The following is a 22592-nucleotide window of genomic DNA, read 5'->3' on the forward strand; positions in this document are numbered from 1 at the left end:
CAACATGTGCTATGAAGCAATACTGTCTTGTCTTTTTCTAGGAAAGCCCTACATCCAAATTTAGATACCACATGCACATCCCTAACCCGGCCCTCAGTAGCACCATGACTTTTGTTACTGTTTAGCACCCTTATTCAAGAATTAAAATCATATTGCACATAAAGTGTGAAATCAGACATACTCTCTCTCCAGTGGGAAGCTAATCAGGAGATGCACATAAAAGAAACTGGCAAGAACTTTAGGGGGGGTGTGATGGAGAGGGAGTCTTGGAAAGGGAAAGAAATAATCATTTTAGGATTTTCTTAGAGAAATTATAAACTTCACTGGAAGTCCAAAAGGGAATAGGCTAAAGTAACTTGCCAGTCTGACAAAGGAAAACCAACTTGTTATGAATTCAGTTCAATAAAGAGTCCAGCTCTGCTAGAGTCTCATCCACTGTAGCCCTCGGTGGTCCAGGCTCCTCTTCCTTCATCTTTCCCTATTGTTGCCTTGTGCACGTGTGTGTACTAAGTCGCTTCAGTTGTGTCTGATTCTGTACGACCCTATGGACTATAGCCCGCCAGGCTTTTCTGTCCATGGAGTTCTCTATGCAATAATACTGGAGTGGATTGCCATGCTCTCCATGCTCTCCTCCAGGGGATCTTCCTGACCGAGGGGTTGAACCTGCGTCTCTTGCATTGGCAGGTATGTTCTCTACCACTAGTGCCACCTTGGGATCCTTGTACTGGGTGTAATTTTAGGAGGTTGTGATTAAACTGGAGAAAGATGAGACTACTACTTAAGGACTACTAGTATTGTCTAAAAATAATGTATACTTTTGTCTGCTGTAGATCATTACTCAGTGTAGAACTTGGAGCTCTTTTCCTAATTCTCAGCCATCCTAAGAGAGCAGATTTACAATGTCTTCATTGGTCTAAACGCATACAGACATTTGGAAGATGAACTATTATTGCTGTTGTTACTGAACTTGCTAAATATTCTTTCTGGTTACAGAGTTAATCTGACTGTGGAGATTAATAAGCAGATTGTGTTCAGTAAAATCATCATCTTAAGAGAAATGTTATTAAATTATGAATGTTAAAGTAGCACATATACTTTTCCTTGATCATAAATGACTGGTTTGGCATTATTATATGCCACTGAAAAAATCTTCTTTGTGTAGTTTTTGTTGTTGTTCAGTTACTAAGTCATGTCCCATTCTTTTGTGACCCCATGGACTACAGCACTCTAGGCTTTCCTGTCCTTCACTATCTCCCAGAGTTTATTCAGGTTCATGTCTATTGAGTTGGTGATGCTATCTAACCATCTCATCCTCTGTTGTCCCTTTCTCCTCCTGCCTTCAGTCTTTCCCAGCATCAGGGTCTTTTCCAGTGAGTCAGCTCTTTGCATCAGGTGGCCAAAGGATTGGAGTTTCAGCTTCAGCATCAGTCCTTCCAACAAATATTCAGGATTGATTTCCTTTAGGATTGACTTGTTTGATCTCTTTGCAGTCCAAGGGACACTCAAGAGTCTTCACACCACGATTCAAAGGCATCAATTCTTCAGTGCTCAGCCTTCTTTATGGTTCAACTCTTACATCCATACATGACGACAGGAAAAACCATAGCTTTGACTATACACACCATTGGTGGCAAAGTGGTATCTCTGCTTTTTAATACGCTTTCTAGGTTTGTCATAACTTTCCTTCCAAAGAGCAAGTGTCTTTTAATTTCATGGTTACAGTCCCTGTCTGAAGTGATTTTGGAGCTCAGTAAAACAAAATCTATAACTGTTTCCACTTTTTCCCCATCTTTTTGCCATGAAGTTATGGGACCAGATGCCATGATCTTCTTTTTTTGAATGTTGAGTTTTAAGCCAGGTTTTTTTTTTTTTTTTTACTCTTTCACCTTCATCAAGAGGTTCTTTAATTCCTCTTTACTTCCTGCCATTAGAGTGGTATTATCTGCATATCTGAGGTTGTTGATATTTCTCCCAACAGTCTTGATTCCAGCTTGTGATTCATTCATCCAGCCTGGCATTTCACACGATGTATTCTGCATATAAGTTAAATAAGTAGGGTTTCAGTATATGGCCTTGGCGTACTCCTCTCTCAATTTTGAACCCATAAGTTATTCCATGTCCAGTTCTCACTGTTGCTTCTTGACCTGCATACAGGTTTCTAAGGAGACAGGTAAGGTGGTCTGATATTCCTGTCTCTTTAATAATTTTCCACTTATTTATTTTCTGCTTTTTGAGGTAAAATTTATGTACAGTTAAAATTCACCTATTTGAAGTGTACTATTTAATGAGTTTTGAATGAATACAGCCCGTACAACCACCAAAATCAAGATAGAAAATATTTCCTTTACTTTAAAAGTTCTGTGTTCCTTTGCAGTCAGTCCCCTTTGCCCCTTCTCACCCTTGACCCAGGAATAGATCAGTTTCTACAATTTTACGTTTTCTAGATTGACACATAAGTGAAATCAGTCACCTTTCACGTCTGACTTCTTTCAGCTAGCATCATGCTCTTGAGATTCATCCATATTACCGTACTCATCAGTGGTTTGTTTGTAAAGCATTCCAGTACATGGAAATACCAGTTTACTTATCCATTCAATTCAATAGCTATTTGGTGTATTCCCAGTTTTGGGCTATCATAAATAAAATTTCTCTGAAATGTCTTTGTGTAGACACACATTTCCATTTCTCTTGGGTGACTACCCAGCAGTGGATTTGTTGGATTATATGGTTAAGTGTACATTCAATTTTATTACAAAGTCACACTATTTTCCATACTGGCTGTACCATTGGATGTGTGATAGAAACAGATGCTTTGCATTTTCGCCACCACTTGGTATTCTCTCTTTTTAATTTTAGCCATTTTAGTTCAGTTGAATTCAGTCACTCAGTCGTGTCCGACTCTTTGCAACCCCTTGAACTGCAGCACGCCAGGCCTCCCTGTCCATCACCAACTCCCTGAGTCCACCCAAACCCATGTCCATCGAGTCAGTGGTGCCATCCAACCATCTTATCCTCTGTCGTTCCTTCTCCTCCTGCCCTCAATCTTTCCCAGCATCAAGGTCTTTCCCAATGAGTCAGCTCTTCGCATCAGGTGGCCAAAGTATTGGAGTTTCAGCTTCAGCATCAGTCCTTCCAATGACTATTCAGGACTGATTTCCTTCAGGATTGACTGGTTGGATGATCTTGCAGTCCAAGGGACTCTCAAGAGTCTTCTCCAATACCACAGTTCAAAAGCATCAATTCTTCAGCACGCAGCTTTCTTATAGTCCAACTCTCATATCCATACATGATCACTGGAAAAACCATAGCCTTGACTATACAGATTGGCTGCAAAGGATATAATCAATCTCTTGGGTGCTCTAATTGCCACTTAAAATCCTTAGCTCTTGTGAAGGTATTTTTGCATGTGGATATTCATTCAAATTGATATTTCTGTGAGGTAGCAGTCACTGGAAACTTGTTTAAGTCTGAAAGTCAAACGACATGTTTTAAAATTTTTTTCAGTTGTCCATGGCTTGTATATAGAAATGCAATTGGTTTTTGTATATTGACCTTGTATCCACTATCCATGTTAAATCACTTAGTTCTAGTCGGGCTTTTTTTTTTTTTTACATTCCTTGAGCTGTTTCTTTAGTCTGCATGTATCTCATCTTTTTTCCTCTCAGTGTATTGGGTAGGACTGCTAGTACCATGTTATATAAAGTGGTGGGAATGAATATTCTTACCTTATCTGCCATCCTAGAAAGCATTTGTTCTTCCACCATTAAGCATGATGTTAGCTCTAGGTTTTTTGTAGATATACTTTATCATGTTGAAAAAGTTCCCTTTTATTTATAGTCAACTGAAGGATTTTTTATATATATATATATATATATTATAACAGTTGTTGCGTTTTTTGTTTTGCTTTGGCTATGCCATGTGGCTCGCAGGGCTCTTAGTTCCCCAATTAGGGTTTAAACCCTCAAGCCATGGCAGTGCAAACCTGAGTCCTAACCACTGCACCGCCAGAAACTCCTTTGAGATTTTTCAAATGATTTTTATGCATCTCTTGAGGTGATTGTATGATATTTCTCTTTTTTGTTTGTTGATAGGGCTTCCCTGGTGGCTCAGTGATAAAGAATACGCCCGCAATGCAGGAGACACTGGTTTGATTCCTGGGTTGGGAAGATCCCCTGAAGGAAATGGCAGTCCATTCCAGTATTTTGCCTGGAGAATCCCATGAACAGAAGAGCCTGGCAGGCTACAGTCCATGGGGCCTCCAACGAGTCGGACATGACTTAGTGACTAAGCAAAAAAATTAAGTATTTTCATCCTTAAAGAAGAAGGAGATCCTGTTATATGCTACAAGATGGGTGAAACTTGAGGACATTATGCTAAGTTAAATAGACCAATCACAATAAAAAAAAAACAAAAAATGGCAAGTCACACTGATTACTTTTATGTTTACTGTTAAATCTTGAGATAAACCCAACTTGGACATGATGTATTATCCTTTAAAAAAATATCTCTAGATTTTATTTACTAAAATTTTGTTCATGGTAGGTATTGAACTGTAGTTTTCTTTTTGTGTAATATTTTTGTCTAGTTTTGCTGACTAAATAATGCTAGCCTTATAGTATGAGTTGGGAATTGCTTCTACGCTTCTGTTTTGGAAAAGTTTGTGTAGAATTTATATTATATGGCTATATTTCCTTATGTGCTTGGTATAATTCACCAATTAAGTCATCAGGTCTGGAGTTTTCTTTGTGAGAAGATTAACTATAAATTCAGTTTCTTTGATATAGGGCCACTAAGTTTTCATTTCCTTAAGTGAACTTTGATAGTTTGTGCTTCAACATACTTGTTCATCTTATTTGTCAATATATCAACATGAAGTAGTTCAGCATGTTCTCCAATTATCCTTTAATTTCTGTAGGATTTAATATGATGGACTCTCTTGTGGTCCTGCAATTAGTTAGCTAAATCTTTTCTCTTTGGGTATTGCCCAGACTTTAATACATACAGAAACATAATTTTAAAATATATATGATCTAATAATAATTCTGAAACTTGAGTTTTTTACTTATTATTTTTATGTGACTACATATCTATTTACTTTGTGCTCTTCTGTGGCTGTATGGTGTCAAAATTTATACCATACTTTTCTTGTCAACATACATGCAGATTGTTTCACTTCCTGGTTATAGACAAAGCTGTAGTGGACCTTCTTGGAGTTATTTTTAGTGCATATGTGCAAGCATTTCTTTAAGGTGGGTACCAAGAAGGAAGACTACTGGGTCAATGGCTATGCACACTGCACATTTTAATAGGCACTAACAAACGGCCCTCAAAAATAGTCGTACTAACTTATGTTATCATTAGTAGTGCATGAGTTTCTCCACACCTCTGTCAAACCTTGATATTATAAATCCGTAAAAATTTTGCTAATTTTTTTGAGGGAAAAATATATATCTTATTTTAACTTGCACTTCCCTAAGTTACTGGATTTGTGGGTTTTTTGGTCATATTCATTTCTTCCTGCCTCAGTTAATTTCTCCCCCTTTTCTATACAGCTATCTTTTTCTTTATATTTAAGGTGTTATTTATGTATTTTGGCTATTAGGCTTCTGGTATACAGGTTCCAAGTTTTTCTGCCAGCTCATCCTTGTGCTTTATCGATCAGCACTGTCAATTCTAACATAGTCAAATGTTTTTCTTTATGGTTCTTGGCTTGTTCTTTGAAGTCCTTTCCTATCCCATGTTTCCCTATGTTTTAAAAATTCAGAGTTCTTTAAAAAAAATTAGCTCCCTGTGTGGATATCAATTTGTAAATGGTGTGAGGTAAACATCTAATTTCTTTTTCAAAGAAGTAACTAATTGTTCAAACACTGTTTGTTAACGTTTTCCACTGACCTGAATTGCCATCTTCCTCATTTATGGACCTCCCATGCACCCAGTTTCTGTATTCTCTCCATTATCTGTGCTTATCACAATAAGCAGATTTAATCTTATGGTTTTCCAATATGCTCTGATATAGGGCAAGTCCCACCCCCCTTTATTTCCTTTATAATAAAAAAAGGTTTCAAAATCTGTTCTTCATTGTTTAACTGCCTGATTCTCCCTTCTTCCTTGGGTTGCAAGTGACAAAGAGGTGAAATAAGAATTACCATAGGCAAGACAAGGGAGCATGAAAAACGGGGAGAGAGAGAGACAAAAAAGCACAATTCTCTTAAGATGGTATTTTTTTGTTCCTCTACACTTCAAGATGCTACCCTATGAATATGCCAGATAAACATGAAATAAGTGTGTTAAGCCACTGTCTGAATCATAGGTGGTTTTCATTGCTGTCCAGTTACCAATGGCAGGGACCACATAAACATCAAATGGGAATGGATGGGAACTAGAAAGAAACATGAATCAGGGTGAGAAAATGAACAGGGACTAAATGAGTAAAGAACATGGTGAGAGAAAATAAAATATTTGTATTCTTATGGACCCACCTGCCAGGCAGTCCAGTCTCTGCTTAGAGCATCCACTGGGTTCTTTCTGCTACCTCTTGATGCTTTTTATATATGGATTACACAGAGGTTGGTTCTTTACTGGACACTTGACGTTACAGAGAAAGGAAAAGAACGATTTGGGATATAATAGTAATGACTCATAGCAAATACCACTGAAAGTGGGTAGGTGTTAAAAAGGGAGCTCAACAAACAAGTGTGGTAGTAAAATATTCACGTAAACAGTTTAATCTTCAAACCTAACACTGTACCTGTTTTCCCGGTGAAGCTACCATTACACAAGTTGGAAAAGCCGTCACATGGGTTTTGAGTTAACAGTTAAATTATTTACAATGAATTTAGCTGTTCCTGACTGTCGATAGGGCCTGGTGGTTGTCATAGGGCTTGTGCTCAATGCAGTGTGGCCAGAGCTTCATGGTCCAGTAAGTACGACCAGGTAGTAACAAAGGCTTTCAATGGCCGTTCACATAGAAACATCCTCATTTTTTATGGTGCCAAAACACGAACATTGTGAGTTACTGATCTCCCTTTAACTCACCGATTTTCCCTAGTAAAAAGCAACAACTGCGTCAAGTTCTAAGGTGCTGCCCCAAGAAGTCCCATGCAAGAGGCATTTCTCCCCTTTGCACCAAGTTTACAAATGAAGACAAACCACTTAATACACCGTAATGATATTTACCATTCATTACCACAGCAAACGAGAGAAGGGGATAGTCTCTAAAACAATGGAATTCGAACACTAAGACTTCAGTGGCCCCTACTGAACTGTGTTTTAAAATGCTGATAATCTGCTAGCTTCATGAAACCTAACAAGCCCTGGTTTTAAACTTTTTTGTATACCTACAGGGTAGCTTTTGATTAAAAACATTTAAAAAATAGTGTAACTGTTCTACGTATCAGATAAATCGCTCTGGATTGTAGAGCCAGACTTCTCTCTCTTAAGTGGAGCTCATGCAGCTAGCTTTGGGCATTTGCTAGGAAACGAAGCGCTAACGAATCTTCCGTCCGGGTGCTTCCAACCGCTGCTTTTCCAATGCGGCCGCGCGGCCCGTGCGCTCCGGAGCGGGTCCGCGGTGGGCTCGGGGCCGGAGCTGGAGCCCGGGCGGAGCGCACGCGCGCTCGGAGCGGTTGCGCACGTTTCAGCGCTTCCCGCTCCTACCGTTGGGCTTAAGACTTTCAACCGCCGTCTGGGTCCGGCTTCCTGCTCCGTCGGGTGCCCCCTGGTGCTCATCACCTGCACCATCTTGAGTGGCGGCTGCGCAGAGCAAGGGGTCCAGGGAGCCCGAGGATGCTTTCGAGAAAGCCGCACGTCCAAAGCCGGGGTGTCGATCACACGGGCACACTCAGGCACCTCCAGAGGAAGAGGGAGGCTGTTTTTACTAAGCACCAAGAGAGACAGGAGCACATTAAGTTTCATCCAAGTCAACTCAGCTCCCTCAAGTTTGTGGTAAAAGCCGCAAAGATACGTAGACCTCGTTTCTTCTCGAAGCCACCCCCTCCCGAGCGCTGTGCGCTTTTTCCGGGCGGAGTTCGCTGTGACCCTTGACTGCAGTGGGGCGGCCTGTCTCTGCGAGTCAGAGGATCTGTCCTGGGCTTCGAGCCCAGGATGCGGCCTTAAGTGCCATGGAAGGAAGCTTCCCCCCTCCCCCAGCCAATCAATGTTATGCACAAAGTCTGTGGCCCGAGCGAAGGGGTCCGGCTACACCCGGCTCTCCGTCCACGCTCCGGTCGCGACACCGTACTTAAATAGGAACAGCAGCTCGTTTTCCATCCATAGCAGTCCCAAGAGCTCGCTCTCGCCTCAGCACAGCATGGTGGGAGCCTCTCCCCTCTTTCTGAGTCCTTCTCCTGTTTTCTCTTCCCTTCTTCCACAATTAATGCCTAAGTCATGCTTTTCCTAGCTAGCGCCCACTAAAGGATGAGGCTTAGCGACCCGCGGTGACGCTCCCATCCGCCTTCCAGAAGAGGCGGTTTGAAAAGGAACTACAACTCCCGTGGGGCCTCAGGCTAAGCCACCGCAGGGCATCACGGGAGTCGTAGGCGCCTTCCTGCTCTGTCCCTTTCATTACTCAAGGTGTCAACTACAAGTCCCATAGGGTCTCGAGGCGAGACAGCCTGCGCGAGAGCCCCGAGAGCGGAGTGGGGGTGGGGCGCCCCGGGCGGCGGGGGGCGGGGCACGAGCGGGCTGTGTGGAGGCTTCAGATTCCCGGCGCCATTTAGCGCGGAGTTTCGCCGGCGGACGCGGCTCTTCTTCCGCGGCCTGTCTGCACTCATCTTCGTGACAGAAGGCGTCCGACCGGGTGACTGGCCTTACTTCTCCCGGCCCTCCTCGGCCCGGAGGAGCACCGGGCTCGGGCCCTCCCCTACCGGCTCTCCCTCCGTTAGCCCCCGGCCCCGGCCCGGAGAGGAAGGGGTCCGCCCGGCCCGGGGCGGGCGGTGAGGCCCGGGGCCGGGGGCCGCTCCTCCGTGTCGCGCTTCGGCCCCTCGCGTCGGGCAATGGGCGGCCTCTGAGGCCGTCCAGCAGGGCGGAGAGGAGGAGCGGCCGCCCGCCTGGTCGCGAGCCCCAGCGCGGCCTCGTCCGCCTCCGCGCCAAGCGGCCGCCGCTCGGGGGTCCAACCCGCCCCTGGCCGCGGCGGTGGAGAGCCAGCCGCCGCCTCCTTGACTGGGTGCGGGCCGCCGCGCCGCCCCCATGACCGCGCGCCCTCGGCGCTCCAGCCCGCCCGTCCGCCGCTTGCCGCACGATGGGTGCGGGCCGTGAGGCGCCAGCCCCCGTGCCTCCGCCCCGCCGCCGCCCCCGACAAGCGCGCCTCGAGAGCCGCAGCGGCCGCCGCAGCCGGGCCCGCGGGCCCGCCTCCCGCTCGGGCCGCCGAGTCAGTGCCGAGTGAGGGGCCGTCGCCCCGCCGCCCCGGGCCGGCCCCCTTCTTCCGCGAACTCGAGCCGCCCGCCTCGCTCCCGCTCCCACCATGTCTGGCGGCGCCGCCGACCAGCAGAGCAGCGCGCCGGGCTCGCTGTTCCTCTCGCCGCCGGCGCCTGCCCCCAAGAATGGCTCCAGCTCGGACTCCTCGGTGGGGGAGAAACTGGGCGCCGCGGCGGCCGACGCCGCAGCCGGACGGACGGAGGAGTACCGGCGTCGCCGCCATACCATGGACAAGGACAGCCGAGGGGCGGCCGCGACCACCACCACGGAGCACCGTTTCTTCCGCCGCAGCGTCATCTGCGACTCCAACGCTACGGCGCTGGAGCTGCCCGGCCTCCCTCTGCCGCTGCCCCAGCCCGGCGCGGCTGCTGTGGTCCCGCAGCGGAGCCCCCCGGAGCCCCCGCGCGAGGAGACCCTGACCCCCGCTGCCGCCGCCCAGGTGGCCCAGCAGCCGCCCGCCGCCGCCGCCGCCGCCGCCCGCGAAGAGCCGGTCGCCGCGGGCCCGGCCATCTCTTCGGCCCCGGGTAGCGCGGGCAGAGACCGCCAGGCTGTCCAGCCCGGCCCCGTGGGGAGCCGAGAGGAGCCTACGTCGTCTAGAAGTGGCAGCGGCGGCGGCAGCGCCAAGGAGCCCCAGGAGGAACGGAGCCAGCAGCAGGATGACATCGAGGAGCTGGAGACCAAGGCCGTGGGCATGTCCAACGACGGCCGCTTTCTCAAGTTTGACATCGAGATCGGCAGGGGCTCCTTTAAGACGGTCTACAAGGGTCTGGACACAGAGACGACCGTGGAGGTCGCCTGGTGTGAGCTGCAGGTATGCCCCCACCTTCTTTCTCTTACAGTGCTGTGGGTCCCTCATTTGGTTCGGCCACTGGGCCGAATGCTCCCTTTACGTGTCTTGCTCTTAACTGTTCCCTGCGAGTGGGGGGAGGCCAACTTTCGAAAGAGTCACCAGGATTTGGGGTGTTGGGACAGGTGAGGCGTTAGTATTTGTAGCTAGAGATTCGCTTCTAGGGAAGGAGTGAAAGTCATCCGGATACCAGCGCATTGCCTCCTCGTCATTGTTTTAGCGTCTGGCAGGAAACGAAAAGAGCGGGGAAGTTTTTGAGTTCGGAAAGTACAGTCCTCTTGCCCTGTGTTCATCAGAGATCTGCAGCGATGAGCTGCTGGTGTGTTAGATGCGTGTTTCCATTCCTGAGAACAGGCTGTCTTTTTAAATTAAGAACGACCTTGTTCATGAATGACCTTTTCGACGTGTCTTAGTTGGTGGTCGCACCGGCATATATAAACTAAAAAAGGCTTCCTTCCCTGAATAGTTTGAGACTAGAGAGTTACAGTGGGTGTTTGATATCGTTCCACCTAATGATGTTGAAGCAAGTTTTTGATAACCGGGAGCTGACGTTGTTACTAAAACTAGTGTGTCTTTAGCCCGCTCGGCTGTACTGTGTGTAATACAGGAGCTTATGTAAAATTGTATGTGTGCTTTGAGAGTTGTAATGTCATTATCGTTGTTTTAATCTTGTGAAAGATTTTTAAGCTAAACTTTCTCAAGGGTACAAAGGAGTGACAAAGGCTTCAATTTTAACCTCTAGGAGATTTTCATGGTGTAAATAATGGTGTGTCATCCTGGTTGACAAGGATATAAGGGGGTTTGGGCTACTTGTTGCTTGATCTGTAGCAGCTTGACTGAAGTTGTCCTCACCTATGTGTGTTCACATAGGTTATTGGAAGAAGCGGAATTGAACTGAATGAAAAAACCGCTGATATTCTATGTGAAAAATGCCAGTATCCATATTCTTCTGGCAAAGGAAATGAACCAAGCTGAAATAGGATGTGAAAGTACCTGAGTGATCTAGGAATTTATCTATTATCCGTGAACCAATATGTTAACATTTAACCTTTTAAATGTCACCTTCCAAATGACCAAGGTCATATGAAGTGTGAAGGAAAATTAACATGTGGAAGGAAGTAAACTTAAAAAACTGGTAAGTTTTTTAGGAGTATAATTTCTTAGGTTTTATAGTTAGTGATACAGAACTTCTAAAGGCATTGTGAAATAAAAACTAGTCAATTTTGTAGTGTTTTAGGGTTGGGAACGTGGTAGACTTTTTTTTAATTGTCAAATTATAACTTTATTCCTTGGTCATTCTTTCTCAGAAATTTAGGTCTGATTTGTTTTGGTTTACAGGCAGAGTTTTAGTTACAAGCAAACAAACACCTGTTACTTTTTTAATACCTAAGGTGCTTATTGCTGCTGATCCTGGATTGTATTTTTTAATAGTTTGATATTTGAATAGGTGCTTTTTAATAATTTTTTCCCCTCAATTAGTTACCTTACTCTCAAGACTAGATCCAAGTAAGTGTTGAGCACTTTATGGATTAATTTTGTTAGTTTCAATTTTTAACTTTTAAGACTTCTCAGAATGTGTATTTTTTTTTGTCACCTGGAATCTTCAGATAGTTTATTATCTTGAAACTAATAATACAGTAGGGGAAAAAACCTCAATTTGTCTAATGTCATGATAATTTTGTCTAAGCTTCTCATTTTTTTCCTGGAACTCATGAATTTATCATTTTTGTTCTTTAGGCATGGTCATGGTTAAACAAAAGAATATCTTCTATGTGTACCATTGCCATATTATTTTTATGCTAGTTTGGAATTTGGCTGGAGAACCAAATGAAAATGCATTGAGTGGTACCCTGCTTTGGAACCTTCCTTATATGATCCTACTTCTACAGTTTTTCATTTTTGTTTTTAAAATGTGATTATCTTAGTCCCAAGATCTTCTATAGCAATAAGTTGAACAGCATTTATGATGTTTTGGCCAAAACACTTGCCTAACAACCTACTCAGTAGGTTAGTGTTTGAGTTATTGTCTTTGGATCTAAATTAAAGGACAAGCCAAAGGATTACTAAATCATTGGGGGAAAAAAAAAACTTTTTCCACTAAATGTATACTTACTACAAATTTTTCTGTAGGAAGACTGGAGAAATATTGTGTTAAGTTGTTGACTTAAAAATATCATGTATTTATAAAACTGGAAGAAATCTTAGGCTGTTCTGCCCAGCTTCTTATTTGATAAATGAAGAACCTGAAGTTATAGAGTTACTTGTAAATGGCTTGCTTTGGTTGATAAGGAATGAAATTAACTGGTTAGGATCTAATAATTTGAGAAACGTTGAAGTATTTGTAGTCTAGTAGATGGTTAATTAGTAAATCTCAAATCAAGCAGTCCTGTTTTGATGTGGAAGTTACTGTCAGATTTTTGGAGAAATCTGATCCTGTAACCCTGGCAGATTCCAGACTTGCGATATGGGTAGTGATTTTATCACTTCAAATGGAGAAATAAATAGGCTTTTGGGGATGAAGGATGGGTGAGTGTGGTATGCAAGTCAAATTTGTTTCCATCAGGCCTATTTTTAGAGTCACAATAGGCATAGTTATCTGTTAAAACAAATACTGACTTTTAATATGTGGGTAGTACTTTGATACTACAGGATCTTAAGTGATAACAGAGATTTATTAAGATGCATATTTCCTTACCTGGTTTTACTAGGCTGGTGATGTGCCTTAATTTTACTTCTCTTTTGGCTTGATCAGAAAATGTTGTTACTGCTGGACTTTACAGAATTTACATTGCCTATTTTAGGGAGGGTTTGTTTTTTGTTTTAAAGAAACATAGCTTAGTTGCTTTAATAAAACATAATTATACACTGCGATTCAAGAATGATTCGTTTACTTTAAGCACTTTTCTGCCCATGCTGCTTCTAAATACAGAGTTCATTGGATATATTGATAAGATTGTTTCCAGATCTGCATGAAAGGAGAAGTCAAATCATAAATTTTGATTAAACTCCAAAATACTTGGTGTGTACTTTTTTCTGGCTTTTAGCAAGTTAATGCTCATGTCTCATCATGAGTATATGACATCAGTGTTTTATGACAAGTTTTTCGATGGTGTAGAAAATTGTTGTGGTTCTGTGATTAAGAAACCATAACTTATTCTTTGTTCTTAATTCATTGAAGACTGTTATTCCTGTTTTGAATAGTGAGGATTTTTCTTACTTTAACTTTTAAAATTTGTGCCACATTCCTTGGTTTTTAGGAATCTGTACTAACTTTTAGTCTCAGAAACTAAATTTCAGAGAATAGTCTTCGGAGTCTTTTTGTTTTTAAATTCTCAGAGCCACTGATCTGTTGGAGTATGAGCAAAATTCAGGTAGCTCAAGGGTAGCTGTTGTGCAAATTAAAGAATGATTGGTGACTTGTTTGAAGTAATCCTTTGTCCCTTCTCAACAGGCAGAATAAGAATTAAAGACAGGATAATTTTGACTAGGTAAGAGTTAATTTAAAATATATGTATATTTATTGTTTTAAGAGTAACCTTTGTACAGGAGAAAGAGTTATATTTAGGTTTTTTTTTTTTTTTTTAATATAGTTCTTTGTCTTAGGGGCTTAAATGTTTTCCATTTTTCTTATTTACCTTTTTTCAGACCCTTAGTATCACAATTGTTTGTAGTGTAAGAACTTGGAAAGAGAGATTGTTTTTGTGTAAAACAAACTGGGAATCTATTGTTGCCTGGTGACTGAGTTCATTTCTTGACATTCAGATTCTAGTGCAAGATCCTGGTTGTTTAAAGTCGTCTTGGTTAATCCCTGTGGAAACATTTAACTAAAACTGGGTTCTCATTTTCAGAAATAAACCTAAGTGTGTTGTTTGTGTTTCCTGATAAGTTAGTATTTTAGATAAAGCTATAAAAGCTGCAAGAATGGTTATGTTCAAAGTATAATTTCTGAAAATGTTCATATACTGTGAAAAATTCACAATAATTGGTTAGTGGGTTTTGCTATGCCAGTTCTTTATATTTACTTATTGTTTGCATTTTGTTTGGTCCCGTATTAAAAATCAAGTGCGCAGGATTAGGTGAGACTTAGCATGACCTGCACTTGGATTTGGAAAAGGCACTCTTTTTCTGCAGTGTAACACAGTGATTAAGAACTAAGGAAAGCATGACTTTCCATTCAAATCCTGGCTCAGCTAATGATTGTGTATGTAACCTTGGATAAACTGTGTTAGTTCCTTACCTGTAAAGTGAAATGTAATGAGTGCCTATTTTACAGAGTTGTTGTGATGATTAAATGAATTAGTATATATAAAAAACTTTTAGGACCGAGCATGGCACATACATATTAACTGTGATGATGCAGCATCTTTTTTTAGGCTGCCTTTTTGAGGGTGGTGAAAATTTCGATTTGTTTACATTTATACCTGAAAAATATAGCAAAACTCCTTTCTTACAGGAGAAATGTTGGAATTGAACATGGCATCATCAGTGTTTTCACATCCTTTAGCTTTACCTGTCCTCTGCCTAACTTCCTCTTGCTAATTTCATAACTTGTTGCTCCCAAAGGGCAGTCTTTCTGAACTGGTTTCCAGAATTTGCTGAGATCTTTGCTCTTGGGATCATTCTTACAGTTTTCTTCACATTGATTAAAAATCATTTACATTCTTTTTCTACTCCAGTAGTCTTTGAGCTAGACATAAGTAGATGCTCCATATACTTTGGTAAGTACTAAATTTTTTCTGTTATTAAGTTAGAAATAGTTGTAGATCTCAGGAGTTTTTCATCCATATTCCTTGCCTTTCATTGGTCCACAGCAGATTCTCTAATCTTGTATCTTGAGATTTCACTCTGGTATAATACAACACATATAGCAGAAACCAGCTCTGAGGCAGAAAACTTGGGTTCTGTGTTACTCAATTATCTGACCCTGAGTAAGGAACTTAACTCTGTAAGACTGATTTATTAGCAACATGTCTTACTGACTTCACAGGATTGCTGAGAAGCAACTGAAATACTATGTGAAGGTACTTTGAAAAATGTAAAGTATGATACTTCAAAGAAAAATCCATTTTGAAGGCTATTATCACTTGTTACAGATTAATTATTTTAAACTTCATAGTTAGCTGGGTTTTAGGAGCATTTTGTTCAGTTTAAGGGTTTTATTAAATCTTAAGACAGCTTTTAGACTGAAGAGCAGCTTTTGGACTGAAAAGAAATTGCCAGAAGCTTTTCTTAAGAGTGTTTTTGCTTGGAAGAGGATTATGCCTTTGACAACTGGCAGGCTTAATTTTGTGTGTGGCTCTAAAAAGATTAGTTACTGATATGTTCTGCAGGAGAGAAGAAACTTTAGTATTTGCTTGGTTTTGTGGTTGACTTGATTGTAGAAAATCTCTACCTTAATTTGTATTAATTTAGCTTTTCAGGTGGGCTTTCATAAAGAATTTAGTTTTTGATGTTCTGAGTTGAGTCTTGGCATTGTAAGATTGACATATTAAATGTGCTGTGCTAAATTAATGTGCTTAATGATTTTTAGAAAAGAATCATCAGATAAGCTTTGTCATCACAAACAAATACAGTTTTCCTTGAAATTTAAGAAGTATTAAGAAATTAAGATTTTAAGAATATTTTAAAATATTTGGAAATCTGCTTGGTATAAACGTATTCAGGTTAGTTAAGAAAATCCACTGTTTTTGTAGATGCCTTTTGTGCAGCTAGGTTGCAGTTTCTCAGACACAGATGATCTGTGTTTTGGTCTTTATGTACCTGGTGAATGGTGTTGAGTTAATCGAGCACTGATATATATATATATATATATATATATATAAGCCAAACAGTGATAAGTGAAATGAAGTAGTGAAGCACATCATTACTGTTGTGCACATTGTCTCTATTAGTTGATAGAAGTAAACATGTTGTTTGAGGTAATGATAGGATTCTCTTCATGGCTAATGGTTTTGAGCCAGACAACATGACGTGCAGTCACCCTCCATATCTGCAGGTTCTGCATTCACAGATTCAACTAATTGTAGATGGAAAATGTACTGGAAAAGAGATACCAGAAAGTTCCAAAAAGCAAAAGTTGAATTTTCTGCACTTGTAGCAACTGTGTGTATTATATCGTGTTTACAACTCTTTATGTAGTGTTTGCATTGTGTTAGGTATTACAAGTGATCTAGAGATGATTTAAAGTATATGGAATATGTGTATAGATTAAATGCAAGTAATGCACCATTCTATAGATGGGACTTGTGCATCTGTGGATTTTGTTATCCATGGGTTGGAGGCTGGGGAACGTCCCTGAAACCAGCCCCCTGAGGACCTTGAGGGGTGACTGTATTCATTTCTGTGGATTTTCTCTCTGCTTGGACTGGGTTACGGTCGAAGCATCCTGGGTTATGGTAGACTTGGGAAATGCAACATAACATCTCTTTAACATGCTAAAGAGTTCCTAGACATTATCGTATTTACATGCTCTTTGAACTTTCCACACACCCTTCCCACACAAATACTCAGCTGTAGGCAGTGGTGAGAATTTGAAGCAGAGAAGTAGATTTGCATAAAATTAATTGTGGAGAATTATTTAAGGAGTATGAATATGTAGGGTTTAGTTTTATGTATGAATGTGAGATTTCTAGGGCCTGAACTAAGACAATAGAGGAGGAGCGGAATTTTTAAATATTTAATAGAGAAAATGAGGGCAGGGTTTATTGATGAAGTGGAATTTGGAGGAAAAATGAAGCACAGGTGAGAGGGTGGGAATAGAAAATGGTACTGTCAACTGAGGGAGGGAATAGGAAAGAATGGAGGGTTGGCCTTTGAGGGGAAGGGGTGTGGAGAGGTATTCAGTTGACATGATGAGTGTGAGGTGCTTGTGATACCTCCAGGAGGAAGTTCAACCAGGCCACTGGATACATCCTGAAGCTCAAAAGAATGGATCTGAGGTAGAAATAGAGGCTGTCTGTATTAGTCATAGCTGAAATAATGGAAGTAAATGCAGTTATCTAAGGAAAGGATATATATGAAGAGAAACAGAGGAAAAGACAGGGAAGAATAATGGGCCTACGGCAAAATAGGAATAATTAAAGGGTGGGTAAAGGAAAAAGGAGCCCAGGGAGACTAAACAAAACAGCAGGAGAACAGAACAGAAAGAATAAAATTTCCAGGAAGGAATATAGCAGAGAAGTCCAATTAGCATAGTAGTAGTTGTGGAGAGTGGATGTTAGGAAATGTAGGGAAAAAGTGTGGAGATAAATTTAGGCTGTTGAAATTGTTTATTGTTTTTGGCTATTAAGTCATTCACCATATTCTGGATGGTACCTAAATGAGAGGGGAGGTTGCATAAGGGGGGCGCACATAAGCATCTCTAAGTCTCTGGTAATGTCCAATAAAGTTCTTTATCCATAAAGCCTTATGTGGCTATTTAAATTTCAGTTCAGTCGCTCAGTTGTGTCCGACTCTTTGTGACCCCATGAACCGCGCAAGCCAGGCCTCCCTGTCCATCACCAACTCCCGGGGTTTACCCAAACTCCTCATATCCATTGAGTCGGTGATGCCATCTAGTCATCTCATCCTCCTCTGTCGTCCCCTTCTCCTCCTGCCCTCAATCTTTCCCAGCATCAGGGTCTTTTCAAATGAGTCAGCTCTTTGCATCAGGTGGCCAAAGTATTGGAGTTTCAGCTTCAACATTAAATTTAAACTAATTAAAATGAAACAGAAACTTTAAACTTAATCCTTCAGTTTTACTGGCCATATTTCAAGTGATCAATGTCATGTGTGGCTACCATATTGGATGGCACATATAGAACATTTCTATCATGGCAGAAAAAATTGTGGGTTAAGTTGTGCTTTAAAAAGCAAAATAGCTTTATTGAGATACAATTCACAGCACAAAGAATATACAGTGTGATGCTTTCATAACTGAAGTTATACATTTAAAAAAGCTGTATTCTGTTAATAAAACAGTATTTCCTTTTTTGGAAAAGATACACAAAGGATATTACCACAAATTCACATACACATGCAGAATTAACAATAGCTAATGTTATGTCACCTTCACTCTAGATATTTGGTGATCTTACAGTTTCAGAAGAGTGGAAGATTTGCAGTGAGTTTAAAGAGTGGCTGAGGAAGACGGGCGTGGCAGCCCACTCCAGTATTATTGCCTGGGAAAATCCCATGAACAGAGGAGCCTGGTGGGGCCTGGTCCATGGGGTCGCAAAGAGCTGGACATGAGTGAAGTGACTGAGCACGCAGGTGCGAGGGAGGTTAAGAAGTAGAGACGATAAGAGTAGGCTATTTCTTTAGACAAGTTTGAACAAACATAGGGCAAGAAAGATTGGGTAAGTAGAAGGCATGATCATGGAGAACACGATAGATGAGCAGGGAAAGCTCTTTAAAAGTTAAAGCATTGAAATATAATATTTTGTCTGCTTTCTCTGCCTTAGAACAGATAGGGTCTGTTCTAAGCCAGTTACTGTTTTAGTGTTGGTTATTCTTTATGGATAAATTCAATCCAAAATAGTTTTCATACTTCATATGCAACTTTCTGTAATACTCAATTGTTGGGTGTGATGTGCTGATTCTTAAAACAGCTCGTTTCTCTCTATAGTTAGTCGCTGGCATTAATGCTGCATTTGCGTGTTAATCTGGTGATACAGACTATATTAGTGGGGCATCTCTGAAATGACCGTCTTTGTGTGTCATTTGAGGAAGCAGATTTCACATGAAACTATTACAAGAAAGATTCTTAATTATTATACTATTTCTAGAATATGGTTGAAATGGACGTATCTACAACAAAAAGCCTAAATAACTGTGTGAACTTCTTTAAACCCTTTTTGAAGATTGTTCCTTGCTAATAATCTGGAAAAGTATTAATAATTACTAATACTTACCTATTAGGACTTTTTTGGTGATAAGCATAGTAATATGCCCATAGCATATTATTTATAATTCTCAGAGGAACAGTACAAGGCAGATTTTTAAACATTTTATATTTGAGGAAACAAACACAGGTTTAATAACATGTTTAAGATCATATGGCATCTTAGTCCTTGTTTTTTCCACTGCAAAATACTTCAGTTAAACTAGGAAGAAGTTTGAGTTATAGTGGAATTGAATTTTTTTGTTCTGTTTAGCGATTACAATTTGTTATTGAGCAACTTACACCTTTTATACTTTTAGTTCATGAAGTAAATCTCCATTTCAGTAGACTTTTAACCAGTTTACATATGTAGATGCTATAAGAAGGGAGGTGGTGTGTTTATTAACTTCTTGGTGTGTTCTAAGTTTTTTAGATATTATTTACATTGGTTATGATATAGAACATTCTGTTTATCTTTGATTACTTTTGTTTATTTTTAATTTTTTGGTGGCTCCCTGCGATATGCTGGATCCTAGTTTTCTAACCTCGTATCAAAACCACCGCCTCTGTAGTGGAAGTGTGGAGTCTTAACCACTGCATCACCAGAGAAGTCCCTTGAACGTCTGTTTTAGACTTAAATCTTTGAGAAGGGATATTATTTTTAGTGGCCTCTGTGTATCAAATTTCAACCTAGTATAGACAAATTGAGTGGTTATAGTGTTGGTGTGTGCTCAGTTGTGCAGTCATGTCCAACTCTTAGGCAGGAATACTGGAGTGGATTGCCATTTCCTTCTCTAGGGGATCTTCTGGACCCAGGGATTGAACCCAAATCTCTTGCTTGTTAGTTGGGTTCTTTACCACTGAGCCACCTGGGAAACCCCTATAGTGTTGGTAAGATCTGTCTGTCTGTTGAAAGCCATGAGTTCACATTCATATCTCCAGTTGTAGACTTCTTTCTAGCTTTCCCCTTTTCCATCTATATATACGCCCTACTTCTGAGAGTGTATGAATTGGCATAATCTAGAAATACATATGTGGTCTTTGTTCCTGATTCCTGACAGAGCTCCTAAAAGCCTTGAAAGTCCAGAGGGATGGGAGTGTCTTGTTCTAATAGGTGACTCTTGACTGACTGGCTCAGAAATAGCTTTAGGGTAGGTGCTAGTCACCAGGAAGGCCATGCCATGATTAGAGGGTTGGAGCTTTCAGCCCTTCTCCCACCCCCAACTTCTAGGAGTGGAGGAGGAGAGGAGCTGGAAACTGAGCTACTCACCAATGGCCAGTGATTTATTCAACCATGCCTAAGTAGTAAAACCTCCACAAAACCCCCTGATTTACAGAGTTCAGAGAGCTTCTGGGTTCATGACCACTTCAGGTGCCGGGAGGGTGGCACGCTATACAGGGAGAGCATGGAAGCGGTGTGACCCTTCTCAGAGGCTATACCTTGCCCTGTGGATCTCTTCTGTTTGGCTGTTCCTGGGTTCTCTGAGCCACTCTGGCAAGTTCTCAAACCTGAGGAGGGAGTTATAGAAACCCTGCATTTATTGGTTGGTCAGAAGTGTAGGTGGCAACCTGGGACTTGCAGCTAGTGTCTGAAGTGAAGGCAGTGTTGTGGGACTGAGCATCTACAGGGGTCCCTGCTGACTCCAGGTGGTTAGTGTCAGAAATGAATTGAATCAGTAGGACACCCAGTTGGTGACCAAAGAGCTGAAACATTTGTTGGTGGTGTGAAAAACACCATACAGTTGGTGTCAGAGAGTTGAGAATAGAACAGTTCAGAATAGCCAGTCTCTTTCCTCTGGGCAGAGGTCCCTCAGGCACCCTTCTCACTCCAGCAAGGCTCTTTGAAAATTAATTCACTTTCTGTCCTTTTATATCTGCTGCTGCTTTTGGGGATATGGTACTGCCTTTTTTTTTTTTTTTAAGCCTGCAGTAAAACAGGTGACATAAATTGCTATGAATTTGCTTTGTAATTGTAGGAGAATATTGCAGTAATCCAGGAGAGTTTTTCCTTCACCCACATTCATAATCATTTCCTATAAATACAGATAACATCTGTATTTAATTTCTACCAGGAATTAATTACATTAATTACTAATTCCTATTAGGTTGGTGCAAAAGTCATTGCAGTTTCAAACATGAATTTTAAATCATTATAACTGGGCTCAAACGCATCTTTGTTAATCTAAATAGGAACCATTATAATCACGTTTTTGCCAGTAAGAAGTAAGTTTATTCCTGTAGATAAGAACAGAACAAGACCAGGAGCTGACTGTGACTCAGATCATGAACTCCTTATTGCCAAATTCAGACTTAAATTGAAGAAAGTGGGAAAAACCACTAGACCATTCAGGTATGACCTAAATCAAATCCCTTATGATTATACAGTGGAAGTGAGAAATAAATTTAAGGGACTAGATGTGATAGAGTGCCTGATGAACTATGGACAGAGGTTTGTGACATTGTATAGGAGACAGGGTTCAAGACCATCCCCAAGAAAAAGAAATGCAAAAAAGCAAAATGACTGTCTGAGGAGGCCTTACAAATAGCTGTGAAAAGAAGAGAAGGGAAAAGCAAAGGAGAAAAGGAAAACTCTACCCATTTGAATGCAGAGTTCCAAAGAATAGCAAGGAGAGATAAGAAAGCCTTCCTCAGCAATCAGTGCAAAGAAATAGAAGAAAACAGTAGAAGGGGAAAGACTAGAGATCTCTTCAAGAAAATTGGAGATACCAAGGGAACATTTCATGCAAAGATGGGCTCAATAAAGGACAGAAATGAGATGGACCTAACAGAAGCAGAAGATATTAAGAAGAGGTGGCAAGAATACACAGAAGAACTGTACAAAAAAGATCTTCACGACCCAGATAATCACGATGGTGTGATCACTCACCTAGAGCCAGACATCCTGGAATGTGAAGTCAAGTGGGCCTTAGGAAGCATCACTACAAAAAAAGCTAGTGGAGGTGATGGCATTCCAGTTGAGCTGTTTCAAATCCTAAAAGATGATGCTGTGAAAGTGCTGCACTCAATATGCCAGCAAATTTGGAAAACTCAGCAGTGGCCACAGGACTGGAAAAGGTGAGTTTTCATTCCAATCCCAAAAAAAGGCAATGCCAAAAATGTTCAAACTACTGCACAATTGCACTCATCTCACACGCTAGTAAAGTAATGCTCAAAATTCTCCAAGCCAGGCTTCAACAATACATGAACCGTGAACTTCCAGATGTTCAAGCTGGTTTTAGTAAAGGCAGAGGAACCAGAGATCAAATTGCCAACATCCGCTGGATCATCAAAAAAGCAAGAAAGTTCCAGAAAAATATCTTTCTGCTTTATTGACTATGCCAAAACCTTTGACTGTGTGAATTACCACAAACTGTGGAACATTCTGAAGGAGATGGGCATACCAGACCACCTGACCTGTCTCTTGAGAAACCTGTATGCAGGTCTGGAAACAACAGTTAGAACTGGACATGG

General features: G+C 41.4%; 1 protein-coding gene and 1 long non-coding RNA gene across 29 annotated transcripts in view; both read left to right on the forward strand.

Annotated features, from left to right (window-relative positions):
• The window catches only part of LOC110130299 (uncharacterized), a 139744-nt gene extending 133673 nt beyond the window's left edge, over nucleotides 1-6071 (forward strand). The window contains exon 6 of the long non-coding RNA XR_002311804.2: nucleotides 4092-6071. This is a non-coding gene — a long non-coding RNA (uncharacterized lncRNA). The remainder of the gene's footprint in view (nucleotides 1-4091) is intronic.
• A 2603-nt stretch (nucleotides 6072-8674) lies between these two features.
• Nucleotides 8675-22592, forward strand: part of WNK1 (WNK lysine deficient protein kinase 1) — a 131228-nt gene continuing 117310 nt past the window's right edge. For 11 of the 28 annotated variants that reach the window (XM_070453209.1, XM_070453210.1, XM_070453211.1 and 8 more), the window contains exon 1: nucleotides 8676-10225. In XM_070453209.1, the coding sequence (XP_070309310.1) occupies nucleotides 9461-10225 (765 nt within the window). In that variant the 5' untranslated portion in view covers nucleotides 8676-9460. Of the gene's footprint in view, nucleotides 10226-22592 lie in introns of all 28 variants that reach the window. The other 17 variants (XM_070453201.1, XM_070453205.1, XM_070453204.1 and 14 more) reach the window with 5 other exon arrangements.

Source organism: Odocoileus virginianus, chromosome 23 (genome assembly GCF_023699985.2).
Source record: "Odocoileus virginianus isolate 20LAN1187 ecotype Illinois chromosome 23, Ovbor_1.2, whole genome shotgun sequence".
In the NCBI taxonomy this organism is placed as follows: Eukaryota; Metazoa; Chordata; class Mammalia; order Artiodactyla; family Cervidae; genus Odocoileus; species Odocoileus virginianus.